The sequence below is a fragment of the Nannobrachium achirus genome (genome assembly GCF_963921795.1).
Source record: "Nannobrachium achirus genome assembly, chromosome: 18".
NCBI classification, from domain to species: domain Eukaryota; kingdom Metazoa; phylum Chordata; class Actinopteri; order Myctophiformes; family Myctophidae; genus Nannobrachium; species Nannobrachium achirus.
This window is the reverse complement of record NC_137825.1, coordinates 31381495-31406771: the sequence shown is the minus strand read 5'-3', so window position 1 is coordinate 31406771 and position 25277 is coordinate 31381495. Positions and strand designations below refer to the sequence as shown.

Here is a 25277-nt window from a genome sequence, read left to right as displayed (position 1 = left end):
GTACTGCACTGAAGTAACATTATGAAGTGTTTTATTATTATTATTCTTACTTTACTGGAGTATTTCCGATTTTCACTACTTTTTACTCCTACTCCACTACATCTCAGCCGCAAATATTGCACTTTTTACTCCACTATATTTATTTGAAAGGTTTAGCTACTAGTTACTTTGTTTGTAGATTGACTTTGAGTTGATTATTAGTACAAAACATACCCATTAACCACTTCAGCCCTATATACAGTGCATGTCGGCCATTTACAGTGCATGTCGGCCATTTGAAAATAGACGATCTACAAGCTCACAATGCTTCGCATCGAGATTGTTACACATTTTATACATTTGAAAACTTGTGAAATCGAAATGGGACATTCTGCATAATGAGTAGGCCTACTCTCTACTTTTGGTACTTTAAGTACATTTTGATATAGTCCGGGAGCCGTGGGGGTGAACGTGGATTCGCCTGTAAAAGTTTTTTTCTCAACTGATTCTTGTAGCTTGGGGTCACCTCTTAAGGATTCAAGATGATGACCACTGATATCCATTGAGCATTTTTTATTATTAACCCCTTAATGCCTGAAACACAAGAAATCCACCCAGGAGGAAAGATTTTTTTTCTGGGTATTTAAGGAGGATCTGAGGGGTCTAACTAGGGGTTTGTCATGATGCTGAATCCATTGCAGGCATTTGTTTTGCACAAAAAACATTCCGTGGGCTAGAAATGGCCTCAGAAAACAATACACGTATGGGTGAGTATTCATGTTAGTCGGAGGCCTTAGGGTTTTTTTCTCGTGCTAATCAGTCTAAAAGTGCAAAATTTTGCACAGATGTAGCTCAGGGCATGCTCTAATGATTTAGCTAGGGCGCCCGAGTCAGCGACATTCGGGGTCGCCACAGCGGCCAAATCAAGTTGGGCTCCCATCGACTTTAGTGATGAAAAGTGATGAGTCAGAGTTTTGTGGGTGCTGTGGTGACCCCGAAGGTCGCCGACTCGGGCGCCCTAGCTAAATCATTAGAGCATGCCCTGAGCTACATCTGTGCAAAATTTTGCACTTTTAGACTGATTAGCACGAGAAAAAAAACCCTAAGGCCTCCGACTAACATGAATACTCAACCATACGTGTATTGTTTTCTGAGGCCATTTCTAGCCCACGGAATGTTTTTTGTGCGAAACAAATGCCTGCAATGGATTCAGCGTCATGACAAACCCCTAGTTAGACCCCTCAGATCCTACTTAAATACCCAGAAAAAAAATCTTTTTCTGGGTATTTTCCTCCTGGGTGGATTTCTTGTGTTTCAGGCATTAAGGGGTTAATAATAAAAAATGCTCAATGGATATCACTGGTCATCATCTTGAATCCTTAAGAGGTGACCCCAAGCTACAAGAATCAGTTGAGAAAAAAACTTTTACAGGCGAATCCACGTTCAGCCAAAAATCACCATTTGGCTCCCGGACTAATACCAATACTTTTATTTTGAATTCCGAACTTTTACTTGTAATAACAGAGTAGCCTACTTCTACATTGCGGTACTTTTACTTCAGTAAGAAATGAGTACTTTTCCTTTTTCCCCACCACTGCCTATAAACACACGCACATGAGAGGAGGAGGGAGAAGAAAAAACGAGACCACCACCACACATTGAGAGGAGGAGGAGTGTTGCCTTGTCTGCTTATTCTAAGCGACTTTGGGCTTGTTTTTTCTGTGAAGTTGCTTGTAAATATTGGTAGTTGGGGGGCCTGTTTCAAAATTGTATTTGCTTATTTGGGCTTGTTTCCTAATGTTGTTTAACCCCCAATTGGACCCCCAATTTATCCCCAATTTAAGATAAGTCGGACGAACCCCCATCTGAAATATTTCACCATTTTCCAACAACATTATTATTATTATTATTATTTAAATAGCAGATGTTTATACCCATTACAACTGGGAAAACATCGTAATTGTGTAATTTTAGATTTTAACCACTTTGACCATTATTTTATACTTTGGCTTTTCAGAAATAGCAGATATACAAGCTCATAGCAAGTCACTTCGAGCCACGCCATAAGCTTGTAGATCTGCTATTTTTGAACATTTGTACAAATTTTTTAATACATTTAATTTTGAAAGCGAACATCTTTATCTCAAATCTTTGCTTATGGGGGTCTGTGGAAGAAAATAATTTGAGATGCGAGCGAGCCCGTGGCCAAATACATACAATTTTGGGGGTGGTTGAAGTGAACATGTTGGGAGAACCACAGCAGCATAAGCTTTTTTCAGAACACGGTCAAGATTCTGGCATAGAGCCCTAGCCGATTCTGTTGACCCGGACGCTTGTTTCTATCGCAAGATCTGGCAACACCGAGCAGGAGAGGGGAGTGAGGGGGTGGGGGGGTCGGGGCAAGATTACAAAACCTCCTATTTGAGTTGTCCCACTGACCTGGAGCCTGAGATAAGAAAAACTGCCAAGAGATGTTGTGTTGTGCGTACGCGTGAGCGTGCTGTGTGTGTGTGTGTGTGTGTGTGTGTGTGTGTGTGTGCGTGCGTGTCAGACACATTATTAAAGTCACACGTGAATTGACTTTATAATAACAGGCCTCGGCTCCGCATGTGGACTGGCTGAACCTTTTCTTTTTTTCCTCTGGTGCCAAAATTGACTTACACAACGTCTCTGTAAGGTGGAAACCTTGTATGTTCAAAACAACTTTACTTTTCAGCAAATGGGGAGGAAAGACACGCAACCTGTGTGTTCCAACTGATGTAAATGTGTTGGTCACAGCTCACAGGCTCTTGTTGTTAATTATCTTCATCGGGCTGTTAATTATCTTCTTTGGGTTAATTGTTAATTATCTTCATTGGTTCCATATTTATGAAACCCACAGAAACACCTAACGTTGTACTTTCAATTTCATCATTTTCCAAAGAAATTGCGGAATTGTGAGACACTCTGTGACCTCGTAGATAGATCTATTTCCAACTGGTGGATTTGTGCGTCACTCTCGCAATTCAACGCAATTTACGAACAATACAACGTAAAAGGGTTGAAATATGCAGATACACGGTTTCTGCCCGACAGAGTGTGAGATCTAGAGTGAGTAAACATGAAGCGTAAACAAGACAAGGTAAATGGTTTTATATTGCTGCTCACTTGACATCACTGTGAATGAGGGTAACCTCATTCACAGTGTTCCACTCCGGCATCAATAAAGGTTTGAAATAGAAATGAGAAAAATGTAATAGTCACGTAAGTAGAAGGAGAACAATGCAGTGCTTCGAGGTAGCTAGGATACCTGGTAAACATCAAACCTGGCATCTGTCTAAACAACATGAAATTCTAAATAACATCCTTTACATTTTGTGGTCTTATAAATGTATACCTGCATGGAAAAACAGTGTTCATTTCGTTGACTTAACGACTTTACCTTTCACTGACGAAAACTAAATAAATCTAAGCTATGATGAACTAAGGCTAAATATATTGACAATTTTGTCTACAAATAAAAACTAGACTAAAAAGAAGAGATCCAGGGGTGCCCGCTGACGTACTGGTCCAGGCGCATACCACTTCCGGACGACCTTTGCCGCGTGTCACTCCCCATCTCTCTCCCCCCATTTCCTGTCAGTCTACTGTACTATCCAATAAAGGCATAAAAGCCTCAAAACAAATCTTTTAAAAAAAAGAAGAGATCCAGTAGAACTAAAAGACAATTGGTTTTATGTTTGGTTGTGCTCAGGTGTTGCTTACAACGCGTAGAATGTGAACATGCAACCCCAAGTGTAAAATCAGTCATTACGATGCCTGCATCCAGGCTTGCCAAAATATATATCTTTTTTCGACTTTAGATTTAGTCGACTAAAATCTTATAATATTTAGTCCCCTGAAACTAGACTAAAACTAAAACATTTCAGATGAACAAAATATGACTAAAACAACTATGAATTTTTATTCAAAACACTAACTAAAACTATAAGTCAAAACTATACTAACACCGATAGAAAAACCATCATCCATTGGGGACAAAAAGTGACAAGAAGGGATACAAGCAGTTTTAAGTATCGCGATAGTAATACTGCCAAACGCTTTTACAGAGGACAACATGTACTGTAGCCTACAGTAAGTAAAATGTAAAGATGAGCATGGGAGAAAATTATAATAAAAAAATAATAAGGAATAGGAGACAACCCCCGTTTTGGGTTGTCCATGTTCATAATTAACCCATTGAAACTGTGAGAGCATCTGTGTCATATAACATGTAGTGGAGGTCCCTGCTTCATCTCTCTCACTCAGGTAAGGGGTCCTTGGACTGAGAAACGTTAAAGACCCCTGGCTTATAATGTAAGTCTGATAGGCTGAATGTCATCTTCAGTGGTGGAAAGTAAATACATTTTTTTTTCTAATATTTTTTATCCCACGGTTTTTGTAACCCATTTTTCTCACCCAGTGACTACCTAACCTGTAGTCCTGGTTTCCGCTCTCCCCCTGCCGCGCCAGGGGACATTGGGGAGCACCCGGCTGGCTAGGGGGAGGTAGTATAGAAACCACTACTGCATGTTTTTGTGTGAGGGCCTATGCCCAAGGAGACACGGGGAGAACATGCAAACTCACCACAGAAAGGCCCTATCGCCAACCCCACCTAGGGTGTGGGTGCTGATGACGCGGGTGACGCCCACAGCTTCCCCCAGCGGGAATCGAACCCAGGACCTTCTGGCTGTGAGGCGAAGTGCTAACCACTGCACCACTGTGCTCCCCGAAAGTAAGTACATTTACTTAAGTACTGTACTTAAGTACAATTTTGAGGTACCGGTACTATACTTAAGTATTTCCAATTTCCAATGCTTTTACTTCTAGTTCTACTCCACTACATCTCGGATCCAAATATTGTACTTTTACTCCGACACATTTATTTGAAAACCTTAGTTACAGTACTAGTTACTTTGTAGATTTTGATTATTATTACAAAACATACATTAACCACTTCAGCCCTATATACATTTCAGCCATTTGAAAATAGACAATCTAGAAGCTCACAATGTGACTCGATACCACACATTGTGAGCTTGTACTGTAGATCTGCTATTTTGAAAATATTTTTTTATTCATTTCAAAACCTGAATATAGGAAATTCTGCATAATTTACTTATGGTACTTTAAATACATTTTGATACCAATATTTTTGTACTTTTACTCAAGTACATTTTGAATTCCGGACGTTTACTTGTAACAGAGTATTTCTACTGTACATTACAGTATTGTTACTTTTACTCAAGTAAAATGTTTGAGTAAATTTCCCACCACTGATTCTGGATGCCAAAGTGACCTATATTACTGTATGTGCATAACAGGTGTAATGTGGTGGCTGGTCGCATTTCCTCAACACAACAACCTAACACCAAACGTGGTACCATCACGTGTACTGGTCAGCCCCCAGTTACTGATACTTTACTTGAGTATTTTCAATTTCCAATACTTTTACTTCTACTCCACTACCTCTCGGATCCAAATATTGCACTTTTACTCCACTACAATTACTTGGAAACCTTAGTAACTAGTTACTTTGCAGATATAAATCATAATTTATAAAACACAAATGAACCACTTTAGCCCTATTTCATACCTAGGCTATTTCAAAATAGCCGACATACAAACTCACAACACGTCGCATGGCAACGCGTTCTGAGCTTGTAGATCTGCTATTTTCAAACATTTTGTACTTTTACTTTTGTGTGGTACTTTTATTCAAGCACATTTTGAATTCTGGACTTTTACTTGTATGGGCACGGTCACACCAAAGTATGGTTTCCAGCTGATAAGCGGATTCTGCCAGTTCATTTCAATTGGTTCATTTCAATTGATCTTTTGAGAAATCTGCCATCTCCAAAAATCCGCTCCATTCCCATTGAAATGCATTGGCAGAACCCGCTTATCAGCTGGTAACCATATTTGGTGTGACCGTGCCCTAACACAATGGTTCTCAACCTGTGGGTCAGGACCCCCAGAGGGGTCCCCAAATTATTTTGGGGGGTCCCCAGGTTTAGCTAAACGTTAACATTGTTTAAGGGACCAACATGCAGTATAAGTGTATACAAGGTATCTGCACATTAAAATGACAATTTGAGGACTTTAAAGACCTTTTTAGTCCCTCTGGTCAAACATTGGTCAAATTGTCAAATATCAGAGGCAAACATTGTGGAAATAGCCGATCTACATGCTCACAACGCCTCGCAACGCGAGGCGTTGTGAGCATGTAGATCGGCTATTTTCACAATGCAATAGATCGAGTCAAACTAAATGTAACTCCTACAATTCCAAATGCTTGTGCAGGGTGGGTGGGGTCCCCAGTTCAGATATGATTATTTTGGGGGTCGCGGCCTGAAAAGGTTGAGAACCACTGCCCTAACAGAGTATTTCTACATTGCACTGATTGCAGTATTGATACTTTTACTTGAGTAAATATTTGAGTACTTTTTCCACCACTGACCATCAGAACAATATTCTGAGAGAGCTATTTCTTTTAGCGAGAAAATATCGGGTTGCCAGCCTTTGACATTATACGAAACCGTCCCTCGTTTGGAAACTAAAAGACTCGTCCCTGCTGACAAGGCGGGATGGTGTTTTCTGCTGGTGATTCAGTCTGAGTGTATCAAAGGGGGCGTTCGGAAATGCGCACCGGGTGTGTGCTCAGTGTAGTGAGTGCCTAAACCTAACCCTAATCCCAACCCTAACCTCGGTAAAACTATGCCTAACCCTAACCCTAATCCTAACCTTAACCTCAGTAAAACTATGCCTAAACCTAACCATAACCCCTAACCCTAACCACACCCGGTGCGCATTTACGAACGCACCCTTTGATACACTCGGACTGAATCACCAGCAGAAAACACTCTCCCCTGACAAGGCACACACTTGGAAATCAGTCAATGACACACATTTGACCAGGGGCGTCAATTGGGTATGGCAGGGGTATGCAGCTGCAGCTGCCATACCCTGGGTCCAGGGGGGAAAATAAAAGTTACGTTTAAATATAAATCCATGAATGTCTCTTTGTCTAACTGTGCTATCTGCATTATGTTATTAAATGACAGTAAAATAACTACAAATGCAGAAGACGCGCGTGCAAGACACCAGTCATGTTGCCATACCTTAGCTTTTTCTGAACTGACGCCACTGCATTTGACCAGTTCAAAGAGTTCATGTATAATATAACTGGACCTAGGGGTGGGCGATATGGTGATAAATATCGTTGAGACGATACAATGTCTCCACGATATGCCTTTTCAGAGATATCGATATATATGCAGAATTCATTTAAATCTGCATTTTGGTCTAAATCAGTACTCACACTTCAAGGTCTCCCCTTAACCCTTACAGGTCCATTTGGTTTCATTTGTATACTGTCAGAGTTACAGACTTGTAAGGCTCAATTTAGACCTCCCAAAAGGAACTTGATAAGATTGTGTATCGTGATACCGCTTGGAAAATTATCGTGATATTTTATATTTTATTTTTCCATATCGCCCACCCCTAACTGGACCTGAACTGTCTCTGCACTTTTTCTGTCTTCACTACACCAAACGTGTTTTGAGCTTGCAGATATATGCTATGGCTATTTTCCATCCGTATCCTGGGAAAACTAAAAATATTCTTTTAGTGACAATATTTAATGTCGAGTGTAAACAGAAAAGACACGAGTATAGCGCCCTGAGTGGTTAAATGTGGATAAAAAACACCACTTGTTGAGTGTGTGAGTGTTGACTGTCAATGACTGATGAGTCAAGCAGCAGATCAGACAGTGGGGGGGTGGTCGTTAACAGCACTTTAAATGCTGTCGCGTTGTAGCTGCGTTTGTTCGGAGCAAAGGATGCTGGGGGATGAGCCCAGGCTAATGAGCTAGGCTAACGGCGGGGGGCCCTCATTACACAGCTGTCAGGGTCAGTCACGCACGCAAACTCACACACACATCAGAGATACGGAAATCTTTGCCAATAATGAAAGACAGAAAACAAAACACAATGAGGATGAAAATGATGATGATGATGATGATTATGAAGATGATGATGATGACGCAAATCTAATGTGTTCGTGTCGCTGCATGTGTCTTGATTTTAGTTGGACTTTAGGGTGTAATTATAAATTACTATTACTATAAGGCATAACCCTAAGGGACGATTCATACTCCACTTTTAGAGTCGAATGTATTTCGGTTCGGCTCTGTCCAAACTACAATATGACGTCATTCAGAGTACCGTCATTAATTCGGCTGTTCGGTGCCACCGAGACTCCCCGAACCGAACCGAAATAAATTTGTCTCTAAAAGTGGAGTTTGAATCGCCCATAACCTTGATCTCTCATGACAGATTCTGCTAAGAACAAAATGTGTCAGCACTACTGCCCTATTTCTATTTCTTACATTCTACAATAGTCGTGCTGTCTACGCACGCACGCACGCACGCGCGCGCGCGCGCGCGCACACACACACACACACACACACACACACACACACACACACACACACACACACACACACACACACACACACAGACACACACACACACACACACACACCGTCTGAGAGCAGTCTGTTGCTATTAGCAACAGTTGAAGCAGTTCACAGGGAGGCAGGAGGCCGTGCGGAGGCGGAGCCTAATGAGCAGCACACTGTCAGTCACACGCTCAGTTTAGACACCGGCCAATCAAACATCTCCACTCTATCACTGACTGTTTCTCAACATTGTGGTCCCCAGAAGAACTAGTTAATGTAGCATCGCAATCATTCTAACCACTTATTAATTATACTTTGACTATTCAAAAATAGCAGATCTAAAAGCTCATAGTGCAGCACCATTTTTGAGCTGTGCACAGCTCAAATCTTTACTTCGGGGTTACCCCCCTGGCACAAAATATTCCACGGCCAAATACATATTATTGTTGGGGTCCTTGACATGAAAAGGTTTGAGCACCACTAATATAGCGACATTCTATATACTTAGGTCTTAGTAAGCGTGTGAGGAGTTTGCCAGACAGTCAACACAGCTTCTCTTACCTGTAGCTCTTAGAAGGGCCTTGGCTTTCAACAAGAAACTCTTGAACCGTCTGCAAACAGAGAGGGAAAAAGTCACGACAGATCTGTACACACAAACCCCATGATGCAACTGTCCCTTGTTCTGCTCAAGGGTGAACTCCTGCCACCGCCACATCACTTAGAAAGGTTTGTTTAACACACCAGTTTTTGTTGTCGTTTATATAAATCTGATCCAAGATCAAGTTTTAGAAATAAAATAACATTTTAGGAAAAGAGTTGCCTGTGCAATAAAGCCCACGGTTCTCTGATAAAAGCTCAAAAATCGTCTCCTATACTCTGTAACCCACACAACAACAAATACACAAAAGGATGACATATTGCTGTCACCAACATTTAAAGGGAGATACTGTGTGGTCTGGCCATTAAAAACGAAATGCTAAAAGCTTGTAATGAGTTCGTAGATCTGTAATTTTTGGTGAATGTTCCCCTGAGTTTTGTATTAGGTCCCATTGTTGTATTAAAGGGCAAGACCATGTTGGTAGAAGTTTGGTCGTTAGTTACCTTGCCATGATGTAACTCCAAAGGTGGGCAAGACAATATGCTCCTCATTGACTTACATTGTACAACAAGACAACTCTGTACAACAAGTCCACGGTGATCCTAAACAAACATAAACAAAGCTGATTCCGACCAGGGACGTACTGGGCCCCTGATTCAGCCCGGGAAATGGAGTTGGACAGGCCCTCATTGCGCGCGGCCATTGGCCACACACCAGATGTTTTGTCTTCCGGACACCCCAAATAGGCCCCAAATACTAACCGATGAGTGATTTTAGGTCTCATAGTTTTTGTGGTATAAAGAGTCTAATGATGTTGTATGTAGACCATCAAGGCAACTAGGATGTCATGTTGACACCTGCCTCATAACTTTGTATAAGCATTACCAATGCACTGTATCAAAACAAGGGCTGCCCAGCCCCCAAAATGGAACGAAAGGCGGTTACCGTAATTACCAGCGGCCGTTTTTTTTTTATGGCCGGCCTGAACCGGGCAGGAATGGAGCGGCCGTTCGGGAGTTGTCCCGCTTTTCCCAATGGCCAGCACGTCCCTGATTCTGACCGTATAGAACACAGCAAATCCACTAATGGGTTTGGTGATGTTCTATATACTGTCAGAATGAGCTTTGTTTGAGTTTGTTTACTCCTGAGCCTCTTCACCGTACACTGTAAAATGTAAATTATCAATTTCTAGTAAATGGAGAAATGATTTTTGATGTCTTGTCCACCTTGTTGTTACATCGTGGTAAGGTAACTACGTGTAACTACACAACCCAAACCTCTACCAAAGTTGCTCTTTCCCTTTAACCCTGAAGACCATCTCTAGGTCCAAGACCCCCTGTTGAAGACCCCTGGTCTAGAATAGATGATGTCTTACAGGCTGCATGTTGATTCTTTCTCTCACCTCCACGAAGCTGAGGAGTTTCCCTGTGGATATCTCAAAACCCTTTTGGGCCCCTTCACTCTTCCGTAGCTGACATTCGAGGACGGCCACCTTCTTCTTCAGCTCCTCTGTGTCCTCCTGGGAGGGGGGGGGGGGGTCGGAGGAGGAGGAGGAAGAAAAAGAAGAAAGAAGAAAAGGAGGAGGAGGAATGATGGTTTTATTTTGTCAGCAATGACATTTTCTTAAAAGGATCCGTGGCTAATAAGTGCATTAATACATTATAATTGCCTTCTATAACTAAAAATAAAAAAATCTAAAACATCTTACATTTTATTTTGGAAATAGGTAATGTTTTATTCAAGAATAGAGGCCGCTCCCGTCCCGTGTCATTTCTCCATGTGTGGTTCAGCCCTAATTAATGAATTATGGGATGAATGTGCAATTGAGAAGTATTTGAAATTTTGCTTTGATGCTCATATTAACAGTAGGAGGCATTCATTTGGTTTTTGTTAGCTCATGCATTCCATACGTTCCATTGGGCTTCCACACTTGGACATACAGTATGACGTCATCAATTTGCAACAGGCATTGCCCCGGGCCCTATTGAGTGAAAGATGAAGTATTTCTAAAATAAATAAAATATTTAAGGTGTTAGGAATTTAAAAATGTAATTATAGAGGACAATTTTAATGTATTATTAGCCAGACGGTCGCTTCTCGACCTTGTGATACTAAGATCTAAGGCCGATTCTACAAATACCTTCTAAATCAGTTCGTTTTCACACTTTAAATATTTTTCAAAAAATTGCAGATGTACAAGCTCGCAGCGCAGCACAAAATGGCACGCTGCAAGCTTGTGTAACGCCCGGGATTCGAACCGGGTCTCCCGCGTGAAAGTCCACTATCTTAACTGATTGATCCAAAGGGATATCCCTTGGGACCGAGGGAGATACTACTGTTGAGGCCATCAGGATGAGGCAGTGAGTCAATCTGCTACACTTGTACATCTGCTATTTTTTAACAGCCAATACAAAAATCGAAAATGATTTTCCCGGTTCTAATGGGCTATAGGGGCCTTCGACTGACAGCGTCGTTGGTAGAAGGAAGTGCAAAGAATTTGTTTATTTTTATTTTCCGTGAGAAAGGAGAGGCTACAGCAGGGGAGAAAAGAAAACCAAATGACAGAAACAGCTAAACTATCTAAAGACATACAGTAAATATATACAGCTAGAAAAAGAAAAATGGTCCTTCATCAAGACACTGAACTCCTAACTACTTCTAATGAGGAGGTTGGTCAATTGCATGGTTTCCTCCACCGTCGGTGTTTGAAGGTGAATGTTATGCACACTGTAAATATAAATGCACCATCGGTGCTATATACATACATGCAACATTTATTCAGCCTTCATGAAGCTCAACAAGGATACCTTTCTTCTGATATGAGAGTACAATAGCAGTCCATTAGTCAACTGATTCCATTAATGTGTCTGTCTGTGCCCCCCAACCCCAGCCCACTGATTTGTCGCTGTCACCATGGTAACCAGTGTCACCGAGTCCACAGGTACAGTGTGCTGAATAAGTCTATGGAAGAATGCTGCATTATTTCTATTCAGTATTCCATTATAATATATAATAACAGTGTTATACCAATGCGTTCTCTCTCTCTCTCTCTCTCTCTGCGATGCCATCAAGGCCCGCCATAGACAAAATCACCTGTAGACTAAAGTCCGATTTGCACAGGATTAGAATTATGTAGGGACCTCTGAAACAGTAATTAAATTACCCCCTGATGTCTGCGTTTTTTATAGCAGATTCGCACAGGATAAGCAATGTCTGTGATGTACTTGAAATTACGGACATTATCCATTATCCTCAAAACAGAAAGGACCATTCATTTATACACTCTCTCAGTTAGCGTTCACATTAACAGTATTTATTTGATATTTATTCACTCTGATTGAAATACCCAACTGATTCTGATTGAGTCCAACATGCCGGTGAATGAGACAATCAACACCTTTATCTATTCAAAAATAGCAGATATATACAAGCTCTCAGTGCGGCACGATTGTATATCTGCTATATTTAAAAACATCTCGAAAATGTTTTCTCTTCTGGAGGTCCCTGGCACAAAACATTTCAAGGTGGCTAAGCGACACGCTGTGAGCTTGAAGATCGGCTACTTTTGCACAATGATCTTGTGTGACGGAGTAAGGTATAATTTAAGAAAAAAAAAAACAATAAAGTAGTAAAGTTTGAAATCTTAAACCCCAGCACCTAGCCTGATTTCATATTACAACACCAGACCAGAGAAACAGTCCGCTCAGAGAGTGGGCGGGTCTATGGGCTGGAACCAGGCTACCCCAGCACCCGCATTATGGGGAAAGCTTTCACTGAAAATATCCGGCTATTTAAATAATCGTCTATTTTCATGGAGAGCTTTCCCCACAATGACACACAACAGAAAAGACACTAGTATTGAGCCCTGAGGGACTCCGGTTACCCATAGCTATGGGGTTCAAGTGGTTTTAAATATGGAGATATAGGTGGTGTTTCCCTGCTGATGTGCAGGTGGCTATGCTGCTTCACATAGGAGGCCTCTGACAGGCTGGAGGTTGCTATCCAGATTGTATATAAATAACCTCTGCTTGGACACGTCACTGAGACGCCATATGATGAGGCTGGCAACACAGAGACACACACACATGCACATACGCACACTCACACACACACACACACAGACTCAGACAGACAGAAACAGACAGACAGAGACAGAGACAGACAGAAACACAGACAGACACTCTGTCACTGAATAATACAAAAGTAAACACTGACCTAGATTCACATGGCTGAGATCAGGAGGAGAGCACAGAAAACACGGAATGGAAGGAGAACAGAGGAAGGGAGTCAGCCTGGGGTGGATAGAAAAAGGTGCGATGAGCTCGCAGCAGTATAAGCACACTGGTTCTCAGACTATTTCTTGCCAAGGACCCCCGCATTTGATATTTATATGTTTTGTAGCAGAGACCGCCAGAAGAGAAGATTTGTGTAAAACACACACACACACACACACACACACACACACACACACACACACACACACACACACACACACACACACACACACACATTGTACGTTATAGTTTATTGATATATAAATTAATGTACACACTGAAGTTTACAATTGTATGTCTGTGGGAAAACTGTCCCAAATATGGATGTGCAAGAATATGGAGTTCCATCATTATGACGTCAAGCAAAGGCCCTTTTTGACATCGGCCTCCCGGCAACAGCATGTGACTCTCTGTAGGTTTATTCTTGAGATACGCAAGTTAGAATGCTGAGTGAAGTGGTTACCTTGGCCTGGGGCGTCTGCTCCAGCCTCTGGCTCTTCAGCTCGGCGATCTCTGCCTCCAGGAGGTGGATCACCTCCTCGTAGTCCATCTCCATCCCTCGGGTGTCTTTCTGAGCCTCCTCCGCGAGCTGGATCCGGCTCCGCAAGGCCCTGCTCTCCTCCACTCCAGCTTTCACCTCCTACCGCACGGGGGAGCGAGACAAGGTGAGAGAGAGAGAGGGTGAGAAAGGACGTATGACAAAAAATATAATTTTGTCAAATCTGTATGTAGAGTATGTTAATACCAGTAAGTTGCCCTAAGGGTGAAAAGCGACCTCGCCCTAAAGGCCCTAAAGGGCGATGTCGCGCAGGACGGAATTCGCACTGGACTGAATTAATTTGCGTGATTCGAGTTGCGGTTGATTGTTTAAGTTGGACAAAATGTGGAAAAAATATTTTCCCAAACATGGATATGACTGACGTATGACATCATATATGTCTTATGTTATAGACCACATGTGACTCACAAAATATGTCCATATATGGCCATTCCAAGCTATGGGCTTAATATTGATGACATCAGGGATCTCCATATATGGCCATACAAGGGACAAGGACAGAATTAATTTGCAAGTGTGACTCGTGTCGGGGCAGCCACACTGGTTAGACTGACACAATATGTATACAAATTTACATGAATCCAAAATACACTGATGATTGTGCTGTCAAACGATGAAACTATATGTCAAACGATGAAAACGAAATCTCTTACTTAGGATGCATCCTTGAAGCTAATCTTTCCAGTGAAAAGATGACTTCTAAAGTAATAAATAAAATCAACCAACGAACTCGTTTCCTACAGAGGATCGCCCCGATGGTCAATTTCAACACACTGAAGACCATAGCTGGTGCAATAATCCAGCCCCTCTTTGACTACGGAGTCCACGTATGGTATCGTGACGCACCACAAGCCCTGAAAACTAAACTCCAAACAGCCCAAAATAAACTAATTAGGGTCCTGCTTGGCCTTCCCTATCAGACTCACCTCACCGCTACTCACCAGTTAAGAGTGGGGTGGCTCAGAGTAGATGACAGAGTACAGCAACTTGCAATGGGCCTGGTGTACAAGATACACTACACCACTATGATACCCAAGTACCTATCAAAATACTTTATAAACATTAAGGATGTCCATAATTACAACACCAGAGGCAGCGCCACAGATCACTTTCAACCCAGAGTCAAAACCAACAAAGGGTCAAACTCTTTTTTCTGCTATACCACCAAAATGTGGAAAGCCTTACCGAAGGCCATAAAGGAGTGTGGATCACTAGCATCTTTTAAAATTGCCCTGAAAAACCACTGTCAGGGTGGCTAGCGATTCAGGGTCTGGAACTAGGCTACTTACAGGCAGCAGCCGTTCGCAACTGGTAAAAAATGAACCTAGCCCAACCCTACCCTCCCCTGCCCCTTCTTTGTATATACTGTTTGGTTTAGACTTACTGTCTTCTTTTTTGTTTTTCTTTACATATCTACTGCATAGTACTGTGTTCTATTTGTCTGTCATTCAATGTTATATGAGATACTTCAATGGTTTCCAGTGGAAATAAGCTTAGTCTTTTCATGGATCTCCTTTTAGTAGACCTTGTACCAGTGAACTGTACCGTCATGAAACTGTACCTTTTCCTATGCAAACTTCTAATAAAGTCTTCAATCAATCAATCAATGGAATCTGGGGGTCCCTGCTACATCTCTCTCTCAGCTAAGGGGTCCTTGGCCTGAAAACGTTGAAGACCCCTGGCCTACAGTATATGGAGCTGAAGTGGTTAAGGTATGTTTTCTAATGTTAATCAAAATCTACAAAGTAACTCAACTGTATTGGAGTAAAAGTACCAAATTTGCACTCTGAAATGTATAAGTAAAAGTATTGAAAAATGGAAATATTTCATATTATGTACTTAGGTTTACTTTCCACCACTGCAAATAAACCCCTCAGTTCTCTCCTTTAGTGTTGGAAGGTACAGTAGAAGTGAATAGGTGAATGTCACGACTCAAAATAATACAATCCACCACTGCAAATAAACCCCTCAGTTCTCTGGTAGTAGAAGTGAATAGGTGAATGTCACGACTCAAAATAATACAATGCCTCTCACCAAGACAACTGCAGCTGTTCTCTTTTCATTGTCGCTTATGTAACACCACAATTAGAGGAAGAAGGAGAGCAGGCTGGCAAACCTGCTGTCTTCAGTGTTTAGAGGTACTGTACTGCACGATCATCCTGAAACCACCATTAATTAATGTACCACTGCTCTGTCTCTCCTATACAGGGAGGTCGCACCAAATTCTGGGTCCTGGGTACAAGGATTCACTGCGGGCCCCCCTGAATGTTCTTCATTATTACGCATTATTTTGTGCTTTAACTATTGAAAAATAGCAAATGTTGTTATACAGTACAAGCTCACAGCGTGGCACTCGGTGCCGCGCTGTGAGCTTGTAGATTCAAGATTCAAGTCTTTGAATATTTCAAATCCTTCATGTGAAGGACCCCCAAAATAATATGTATTTGGCCACGGACACCCATCTCAAAATATTTAGTTCCAGGCATCCCCCAGAAGCATAATTTGAGTTACAAATGTTCGCTTAAAATATACATATATTCAAAGATTTGCACACATTTTCTCAACTTTTCAAAAACAGCAGATCTACAAGCTTGCAGCGTGGCGCTGTGAGCTTGTATATCTGCTAATTTCAATAGCTAAAGTATAAAATAATTAAGCCCCCCCGCCCCCCCCCCCCCCGTGACACCCCTGCTCCTATACCGTCTCCCTCTCAGCTTTCCTACTGGTTATCTCTCCTATATATCATGTCTCCCTCTCAGCTTTCCTATTGTCTCTCCTGTCTCTCTCGCAGCTTTCTACTGTGCAAGTTAATAAATGTCAGAATGCATTAGATTTACTGTCCACTCTCCAGATAAACACTTCAGCAATGAGTTTCCGCCCTGTTACACAGAGCGAGTGTCAGATACAGTACAGAGACCATACGTATATCCGCTATTTTCAATATTGAACAATTGGGACAAATGTTGAACAATTTAGAGAAAGAAATCTTATTCTTTTAGGAGTCACTGGCACAATATATTTTCAAGTGGGGGCCCGCGGCCAAATACATTTAAATTTGGGTGTCCTTGACATGAAAATGCTTGAGTACCACTGCTCCTCCTTATGCTGCATTATTCAGGGGATTAAATGCACAGATTCCACAACCAGGTGTGTGGCCACGCCTGTCTTTTTTCATGTTGTTTCTTTTCTGTGCGTTAACTTAACTTCCCCTCCAGGGCCTTTTGTCAGAATGGTTGAGCAGTCACTCATATACACAACTCCCAGTGGTGGAAAAATACTCAGATGTTTTACTTAAGTAAAAGTATCAATACCACAATATAGAAATACTGTGTTAGTGACGCGTTGTGAGCTTGTAGATCGTCTATTTTCAAATAGCTAAGGCTGAAGTGCATTAATGTAGTATGTCTTATAATATAACCATTTATATCTGCAAAGTAACTAGTAACTAAAGTTTTCAAATAAATGTAGATCTAGGGGAGTATAAGTAAAAGTACTGAAAACTGGAGATACTCAAGTCAAGTACAAATACCTCAAAAGTGTACTCATTCCCAGCCAATTCTAATTTCCTGGTACTCCCAGCCAGCCAGATCATCTTTCATCATCTTTTTGATCATATTCCATCACTTTCTGTTAACACCTGTGCAGTCAAATAGCTGTACCTGAATTGAATTAATCCCTCTGCACAGGTGTTAACAGAATGTGATAAAAGATGATGAAAGATGATCTGGCTGACTGGGACTACCTAAAAAGATGATAAAATCATATTTGGCTGGGAATGAGTACAGTACAGTAAATCTACTTAGTTACTTTACACCACTCACAACTCCATCTGTCACCTCAGAGACAGAGAAAGAGAGAAAGAGAGAGAGAGAGAAAGAGAAAAAGATATCCAAACGATATTGTTGTCTTTACAGTTGTGGTGTGGCCTGGTGCTGCCATCCACTCTCAGAGTTTACAGACTTGTTATGGTCATTCAGGGCCATCTCTTCATGTGTTTCAGGTAATATTATTGTCCGCTCCTTTTGTATGTCCGTGGCAAAGAAAATATTTTTACAAAAATGTCTACCACAAGCCAACATGGCGATGGCTTTTGATAGTAAATGTTAGATATGGAAACAACTGTTTATGAATGATATTCATATCTTGCCATCAACAAACACCATTTATTTCTTCTAATGGCCCTCTGTATGCAATAACATCAAGGTTAACTTGTTTTTGGACAATCTGCTTATGGCTCTGTTAGTCTCGCTGCAGGCCGAGGTCAGATAAGGATCCCTGAAGAACGGTGCCACCTCTATATTATCTGACCATTTGATTATCCACAGCACCTTATGGTTGACCTTTCTACTTGGACTCACGTGACGTCATCCCATCCATACGCTATGTACTGTAGAATTGACCAATAAGATGTTTACATGTGAAGTGTTTTTGTCATGTCATGTATGCTACTGTATATAAACTAAATGTCAACTATTGTACTTTGGTAGAACCATCTTGATTGGAACTTTGTATGCTGCCTCTGTGAATGAATACAGAATTGGAATATTATACACCCTGGTCTCTGGTCTATTCTTTTCTAAGTGTCTCTTGGTTTGCGGGAAATAGAAGATACGTAGGAACTTCCATCTTTATCATCAAATGGGATTTTAAATCAAACAGTAAACTTAATCAGCACACTAAAATATGTATCTGAAAACGTTACAGGTTAATTGCTCATGAATCATAATCGAGGCAAAAGTTCAAAATAATCCTGATTGATCTGAAGTCATATCGGCCGGCCTTAACTGAGGGACACAGAAAAAGTACTCTTTTTAAACACGAATAAAAGTATCACACTGCAAGGTAGAATACTATTACCTATGGCCGATGAAATTTGGTCCGTGACCCAAAAATGGGTCAGGACATATTGTTTGGGAAACAGTGTGTTAGTGGACATTACATAAGACCCAGAGCTGGTAAAAGTTACACCCTGCTGCAATTAGAAGAGCTCACCTGGGGAACTAACCACTGTTCCATTGACACAGTGGCAACATGAACCCTGACAATGACATAGATACTACGAATCCCATGATCCCGCGGGGGACTGAGATTGGGTGGCAGCAGCCACCCCCGCCTCCACCCTCGACCAGGAAGCAGTGGAATAACTAACAGTAACTGTACTGTTACAGTAATTTGCTCAAGTACTTGGTACTCACTGACAGTATTCAGTTCATTTCCTCATGCTTTAAGTACACTGGGTCGATACCCGTTGGGAGCATAAGCCCACTCTGCTTATGTAATACCTGTTGTGCACGGGATCTGTGTACCTGGTGGTGTATCCAGAGCCATTTAAGGAGAGTTGCATCGCCTTTGTTGACTTCACTGGGCCAGGTATTTTACATAGCCTTTTATTGGCGAATAGTGACAAAGCCCTGAACCAGGAGTTTACGGAATGCATTGGAGTCTATGAGCGTCTGTCACTATTTCGAGTTGCATGAACCACATGACCGGCATTGTTGATTCCAGATGGAGACCAAAATGCATTTGGGTCTCCATCCGGAATCAATGGACCTACTAAAGAGTCTCCTCAAATTATTGGCTTTGTAATGCAACAAAAAACTAAAAATGTTATTGAACTCAAGCCCCCATGGAGTGAGTCCACTCACTGGCTTGCACACGGAGGTAGTTGGATAGAGACGTATGCACATAAAGGACACTACTGTTCCGACTTTATTCTTCTTTCCATCCTCGTCATATATACCGGTATATATATATATATATATATATATATATATATATATATATATATATATATATATATATATATATACATACAGGCATATATATATATTTTTTTATTATTATTATTATTATTTTTTTGTGAATACATTTTCTTGAATAAATGACGTCTGATATAGATGTCTGGCGTCATAGACCACATGAGACTGACACAGTATGTCCATTATGGGCATTCCAAAATAGGGCCTTAATATTGATGACAATTCAGGGATCTGACAAGGACTGACCCAGAGATCTCCATATATGGACATTGATGTATTAGTGAATACCTTTTCAGCATTGACTTGAACGGGGAAAATTCAAATGGTAAGACAGAATTCAATTGCAAGTGTGACTCGCTTCTCGGCAACCACACTTGCTATTTCCATTTACGTTCATTTGTCTGTCTGTGTTTCCGGACGACTTTAGCCAATGAAGGACCAGCATTCTTGGTGACGTCACCATCAACACGTGCACAAAGCGCAAGTTGCCACCTCGACAGAGTGCAGTCTAATTAATATGACAGACCAAACAGAGATTACGTGCATTCTTTAGGGGTCTCCAGTGCATGGAGATCCACTGTCGCCGTCTGTTCTGGACAAACCACCAAACTGTCCGGCTTTCCACCCGCCACATGCACTGATTGCACTCCCACGCGATAAGAGTTTAAAGTCGTTCAGTCGGACAGTTCTCGACATATATGTGGGACACACAAACACACACACACACATAACCATCCAGGCACGCACGCACACACGCACAGATTCTGTACGCTCATACAGTAGGTTTGTCACATTTGTCAAATACTGCAGATGTGTCCAATATTGTGAAACTTTACCCAGAGATGGGTTTTAAAATAGAGGAAATAAATCCAGCAGGGAACAAGGCCCAACTGAATCCTCAGTTTCGCCTGAGAAACTAATCCCCAGTTGGGTGATTAGTTATGTGCACCGACGGAAGTGTGGTGCCACTTGTGAACAACACGCACACGCACACGCACACGCGCACACGCACACACACACACACACACACACACACACACACACACACACACACACACACACAGTAGAGCGGACATGAGTGTGTTGTCATATGTACTTGTGATGTGAGAGATGTAGGTCACTCTGTGTGAAATGTTTAAATAACACACATCACACGTCACGGCACATTTTAGGGGGGTGTTTTTATGAATGGTGTTTTTCGAGAATCAAAGGAGGTCACACACGCAAGTACTCACATGTTTTTACTTAAGTAAAAGTACTCGGTGCCGCGCTGCAAGCTTGTAGATCTGCTATTTTTGAAAAATCATTGAATATGCATTTGAATATTTTTGACACGATTCCATAAATCTTCAAAACCCTTCTTCTAAATCGGTGGTTCTCAAACTTTTTCATGTCAAGGACCCCCAAAATTACATGTATTTGGCTGCAGACCCCCATATCAAACAAAATATGTTGTTCCAGGGACCACCCAGAAGCAAATAGTTACAAATGTTCGCTTTTAAAAAGATATATTCAAAGAAAAATATGCAAAAAATATTTTTTCAAAAATAGCAGATCTACAATCTTGCAGCGCGGCTTATATATCTGCTATTTTTCAATAATTAAAGTATTAAATAATGTTAGGCCTAAATGGATTAACCATAACCCTGAAGCCGGAAATAGCCTATCTACAAGCTCACAACATGTTGCACTTCCGCTTAGACGTGTTGTAAGCTTGTAGATTGGCTATTTTGGGTACGCAACACCTGCAGTCTCTCTTATGAGGAGGACCAGGAAAATGGTCTTCTATACAATGTATGTACTTCTCAAATTAATAATACTATATACTTGTGGGAACATTTGACCCTCTCAAGTACACACTGTGTGCACACGCACGCACACGCGTACGTACGTGCGTGTGTGTGTGTGTGTGTGTGTGTGTGTGTGTGTGTGTGTGTGTGTGTGTGTGTGTGTGTGTGTGTGTGTGTGTGTGTGTGTGTGTGTGAATGTGTGAATGTGTTTGTGTGTGCGTGTGTGTGTACAGTACAGTATGTGTGAGAGAAGGCCATCTGTTCATGTTGTTGCTCTCAGCAGGTCTACAGGCCATTGTGAAGGTTCTGCTAACCCGTCATTCTGAGAAGAACGGGGTGTGTGTGAGTTCAGACAGAGCGAGGGATGGATGGAGAGAGAGAGAGAGGGGGAAAGAAAGAATAAAAACAAAGAAAGAACAGACGTGAAGTCACCCTGACAAGCACAGACAGACAGACAGACAGAGATACATCAATATTGAGGTAAATTTGGTAAAAAAAAATATATTATGATTTTATTTGGTTGATATCACCCAACCCTTACATTGTTGCTTATCACAAAAATCTATTATGATTTTATTTTGTCGATATCACCCAACCCTTACATTGTTGCTTATCGAGTTACAGTTTGCCGACGTGCGAGAGTGAAGCAGCGCCAGCGGAGGCTGCTACTAGTACCGAGGACATTGTAACAGTGCAGGAGGAGGAGGAGGAGGAGGGAATTATTGTTGATGAGGAAGGCTTGCCACCACTACGTGAAGGAGCAAGTGGTGATGTGGTAAGCATGGTGGGGCTTAGTGTGCCCCCCAGCAAACAAGCATGGTTTGAAAAAAAAAAAGAAGCAAAACGCATGGTGTGGTGTGGAAATAAATAAATACATACATATGCTCCTGCTACTCATGTCATGATGACATGGTAAAACAAAAAGTAAAATGCTAAAAACGGTTAGTATCAAGATCAACAAAATGGTTCAGAAACGGTTGTTTAGCTCTATCTATGAACACAGTTCAGTTGACTCAATCATGAATAAATAATACATAATTATTAACTAGAAACTGTCTGCAAGTTTGCAACTGCATGTGCATGGTGGTCTGACTATGTGCCTGTGGTGGTGTGTGTAATGTGTTGCACCTATGCAGTTATGTAATGTATTGCATCAACCTTGGGGCCAGCCAAACGTGATCGAGTTTCCCAAGTTTTGGCCATATCTGTCCCTGTGCCAAACACGAGTTTCCCAAGTTGGCCGTTTTTGAAAGAAAAAAAAACTCCCTACTTGCTATTTCCGGTTTCGCGATCGCGAAATGCATGTTTGACTCCCAGAACAGCTCCATCTTTCAAACATGGCAGCCATGTTTGTTTACATTTGAAGAAAACACTAAAGCCTCTATGGATGCCTGAATGGATTTCCAAGCAGATTTTTTGGTTTGAAAGCTGTGAATGGCGTGCACATGTGTGGTGCATGATCCATGCATTATCCATGCATGCATGAACCGTGCACCATTGTGCACATTAAAAGGTAAAATGTTGGCAATTGAAGACATATGGTCGCTTTTTAATCCTGGCAAGAACCAGTGTTAATTGTCTCCACCAGGCCAAAAGGCATGGCTGAGACTATGTTTTGCACCCCGTCTGTCCGTTTATGTTTGGTTGCACTCGGGTGTTGTGCTCTGAAAATAGCAGATCTACAAGCTCACAACGCGTCAACAAAATAACTAAGTACATTTATTCAAGTAAAGTTTGGAAGTACGGTAGTTTTACTTTACAGAAGTAGGCCTATTTCCATTTTTCAATACTTTTACCTTTACTCCATTACATTTATTTGAAAACATAAGTTACTTTGCAGATTTTGATAATTACAAAACATAGGCTACATCAACCACTTCGCCCTATATGGATAATTGAAAATAGACGATCTATAAGCTGACAACACACAGCGTAGATCTGCTATTTTCAAAAGGATTTTCATACGTTTTAAAAACGTGTGGATCAGGGACATTCTGCACAATGAGTACGTTTACTTTTGGTACTTTGAGTATATTTTGATGGCAATACTTTTGTACTTTTACTCAAGTACATTTTCAATACCAGACTTTCATTAAGTCTGAGTATTTCTACATTGCAGTATTGATACTTTTACTTTTACTGTAAAACATGTGAGTACTTCTTCCATCACTGGTTTTACACCTGTAAACCTGTGATTTGTCCTTTTTGCAATCAGTGGAGTCAACCCCCTGCTGGCCATTACACAGAATGCAGGTTTAAGTCCCCCAGTAAAGGGATAGTTCACCCAAAAGCTATCGATTACTCACCCCATGGAGACTGGAATTCGTGGATATTTGTATTGTTTTTGTCGCATTCCTAAGCCAATATTTGATTACCAACAGCAGTTCCCTATGGAGACACAAATGAGACTCTTTGTGTCTCCATAGGAAATGCTGGTTTAGAATATTATTACCATCTCTCTCTCTCTCTCTCTCTCTCTCTCTCTCTCTCTCTCTCTCTCTCTCTCTCTCTCTCTCTCTCTCTCTCTCTCTCTCTCTCTCTCTCACGCACACGCACATACAGAATGTTTTGTGGTTGACAGTCCATTGGATCTATTGGACAATGAATCACAAAAACAGAGGGAACTATTTCAGGACTGAGAGCTTCTGAGATGCTCTGTTAAAGAGTGTTCTCATGGCTCATTGTGTGGGCTACACCACAGGAGGATTTCTGTTTCACACTGCTGTTGAGCCCCCAACCCAACCCACCCACACTTGAGCCCTTTGCTGCTGTATGACCACAAATACCGAAACTATAGCAGATTGAATACTTTACTAACAGTTACATGGATTAAAGATAAATAAAATCTCACGACTGAAAACAATTTGTATGGCCTAATGTAGTAGTAGGCGCAAGTATTTTTGTATTGCAGTATTGATACTTAACTTAAGTAAACATTTTGAGTACTTTTTCTACCACTGTGTGTTGTGCACCCTCATGTCTGAGTTTAGGCCCCTGGTGGTTTGGGCCCCTTTTCATCTAAAAAGACAAGTTAGAGTCCATTTGGTGTGTGTGTGTGTGTGTGTGTGTGTGTGTGTGTGTGTGTGTGTGTGTGTGTGTGTGTGTGTGTGTGTGTGTGTGTGTGTGTGTTGTGTTGTCACTGACCATTTTGATCTTGGTGAGTTCTTCCTCCAGGTGATGGTGACGTTTCTGAGACTCAACCAGCTGGTCCTGAGACGCACGCATGCACGCACGTGCGCACACACACACACACACACACACGCACACACACACACACACACACACACACACACACACACACACACACACACACAAAATAATTGACAGACTCAGTCAATCAATCGATCGATGCATTCATTTTATCCTTTGTCTTTTCCTATACTACCATTTTCATATTTTTTTCTAATTCTATTATGTGAGTGCCATATTCTTTAGATAATACCAATATTAAAAAAATCTTTATCACTGAACATAACACCTAGAAACTAAGTACATGTACTCAAGTAGGCATTATTTTTTACTTTCTTCAGTATTTACAATGCATAAAACTTTTACTTCTACTCCACTATATCTAAGAGGACAATATGGTAGTACTTTTACTTTGTATTGTATTTCCACTTTGCAGTATTGACACTTTTACTTGAGTAAAAAGTGTGAGTACATCTTCCATCACTGACCTGTAGTTTCTTGATTTCTCTCAGAGCCTCGATGTGGTCTGTTTTCAGTCTCTCCATCTCCTCCACGTCTTCACAGTCTAACAGAGATGGCTGCACACACGCACGCACGCACACGCGCACACACACACACACACACACACACACACACACACACACACACAC

General features: G+C 41.4%; 1 protein-coding gene across 1 annotated transcript in view; it reads right to left on the bottom strand.

Annotated features, from left to right (window-relative positions):
* Window positions 1-25277, bottom strand: part of stxbp4 (syntaxin binding protein 4) — a gene marked incomplete at both ends in the record, with an annotated part of 71572 nt that overhangs the window by 33894 nt on the left and 12401 nt on the right. Inside the window, 5 exons of the mRNA XM_080747346.1 lie at window positions 9020-9069; window positions 10459-10575; window positions 13794-13970; window positions 24583-24648; window positions 25116-25205. Of these exons, the coding sequence (XP_080603472.1) occupies window positions 9020-9069; window positions 10459-10575; window positions 13794-13970; window positions 24583-24648; window positions 25116-25205 (500 nt within the window). The remainder of the gene's footprint in view (window positions 1-9019; window positions 9070-10458; window positions 10576-13793; window positions 13971-24582; window positions 24649-25115; window positions 25206-25277) is intronic.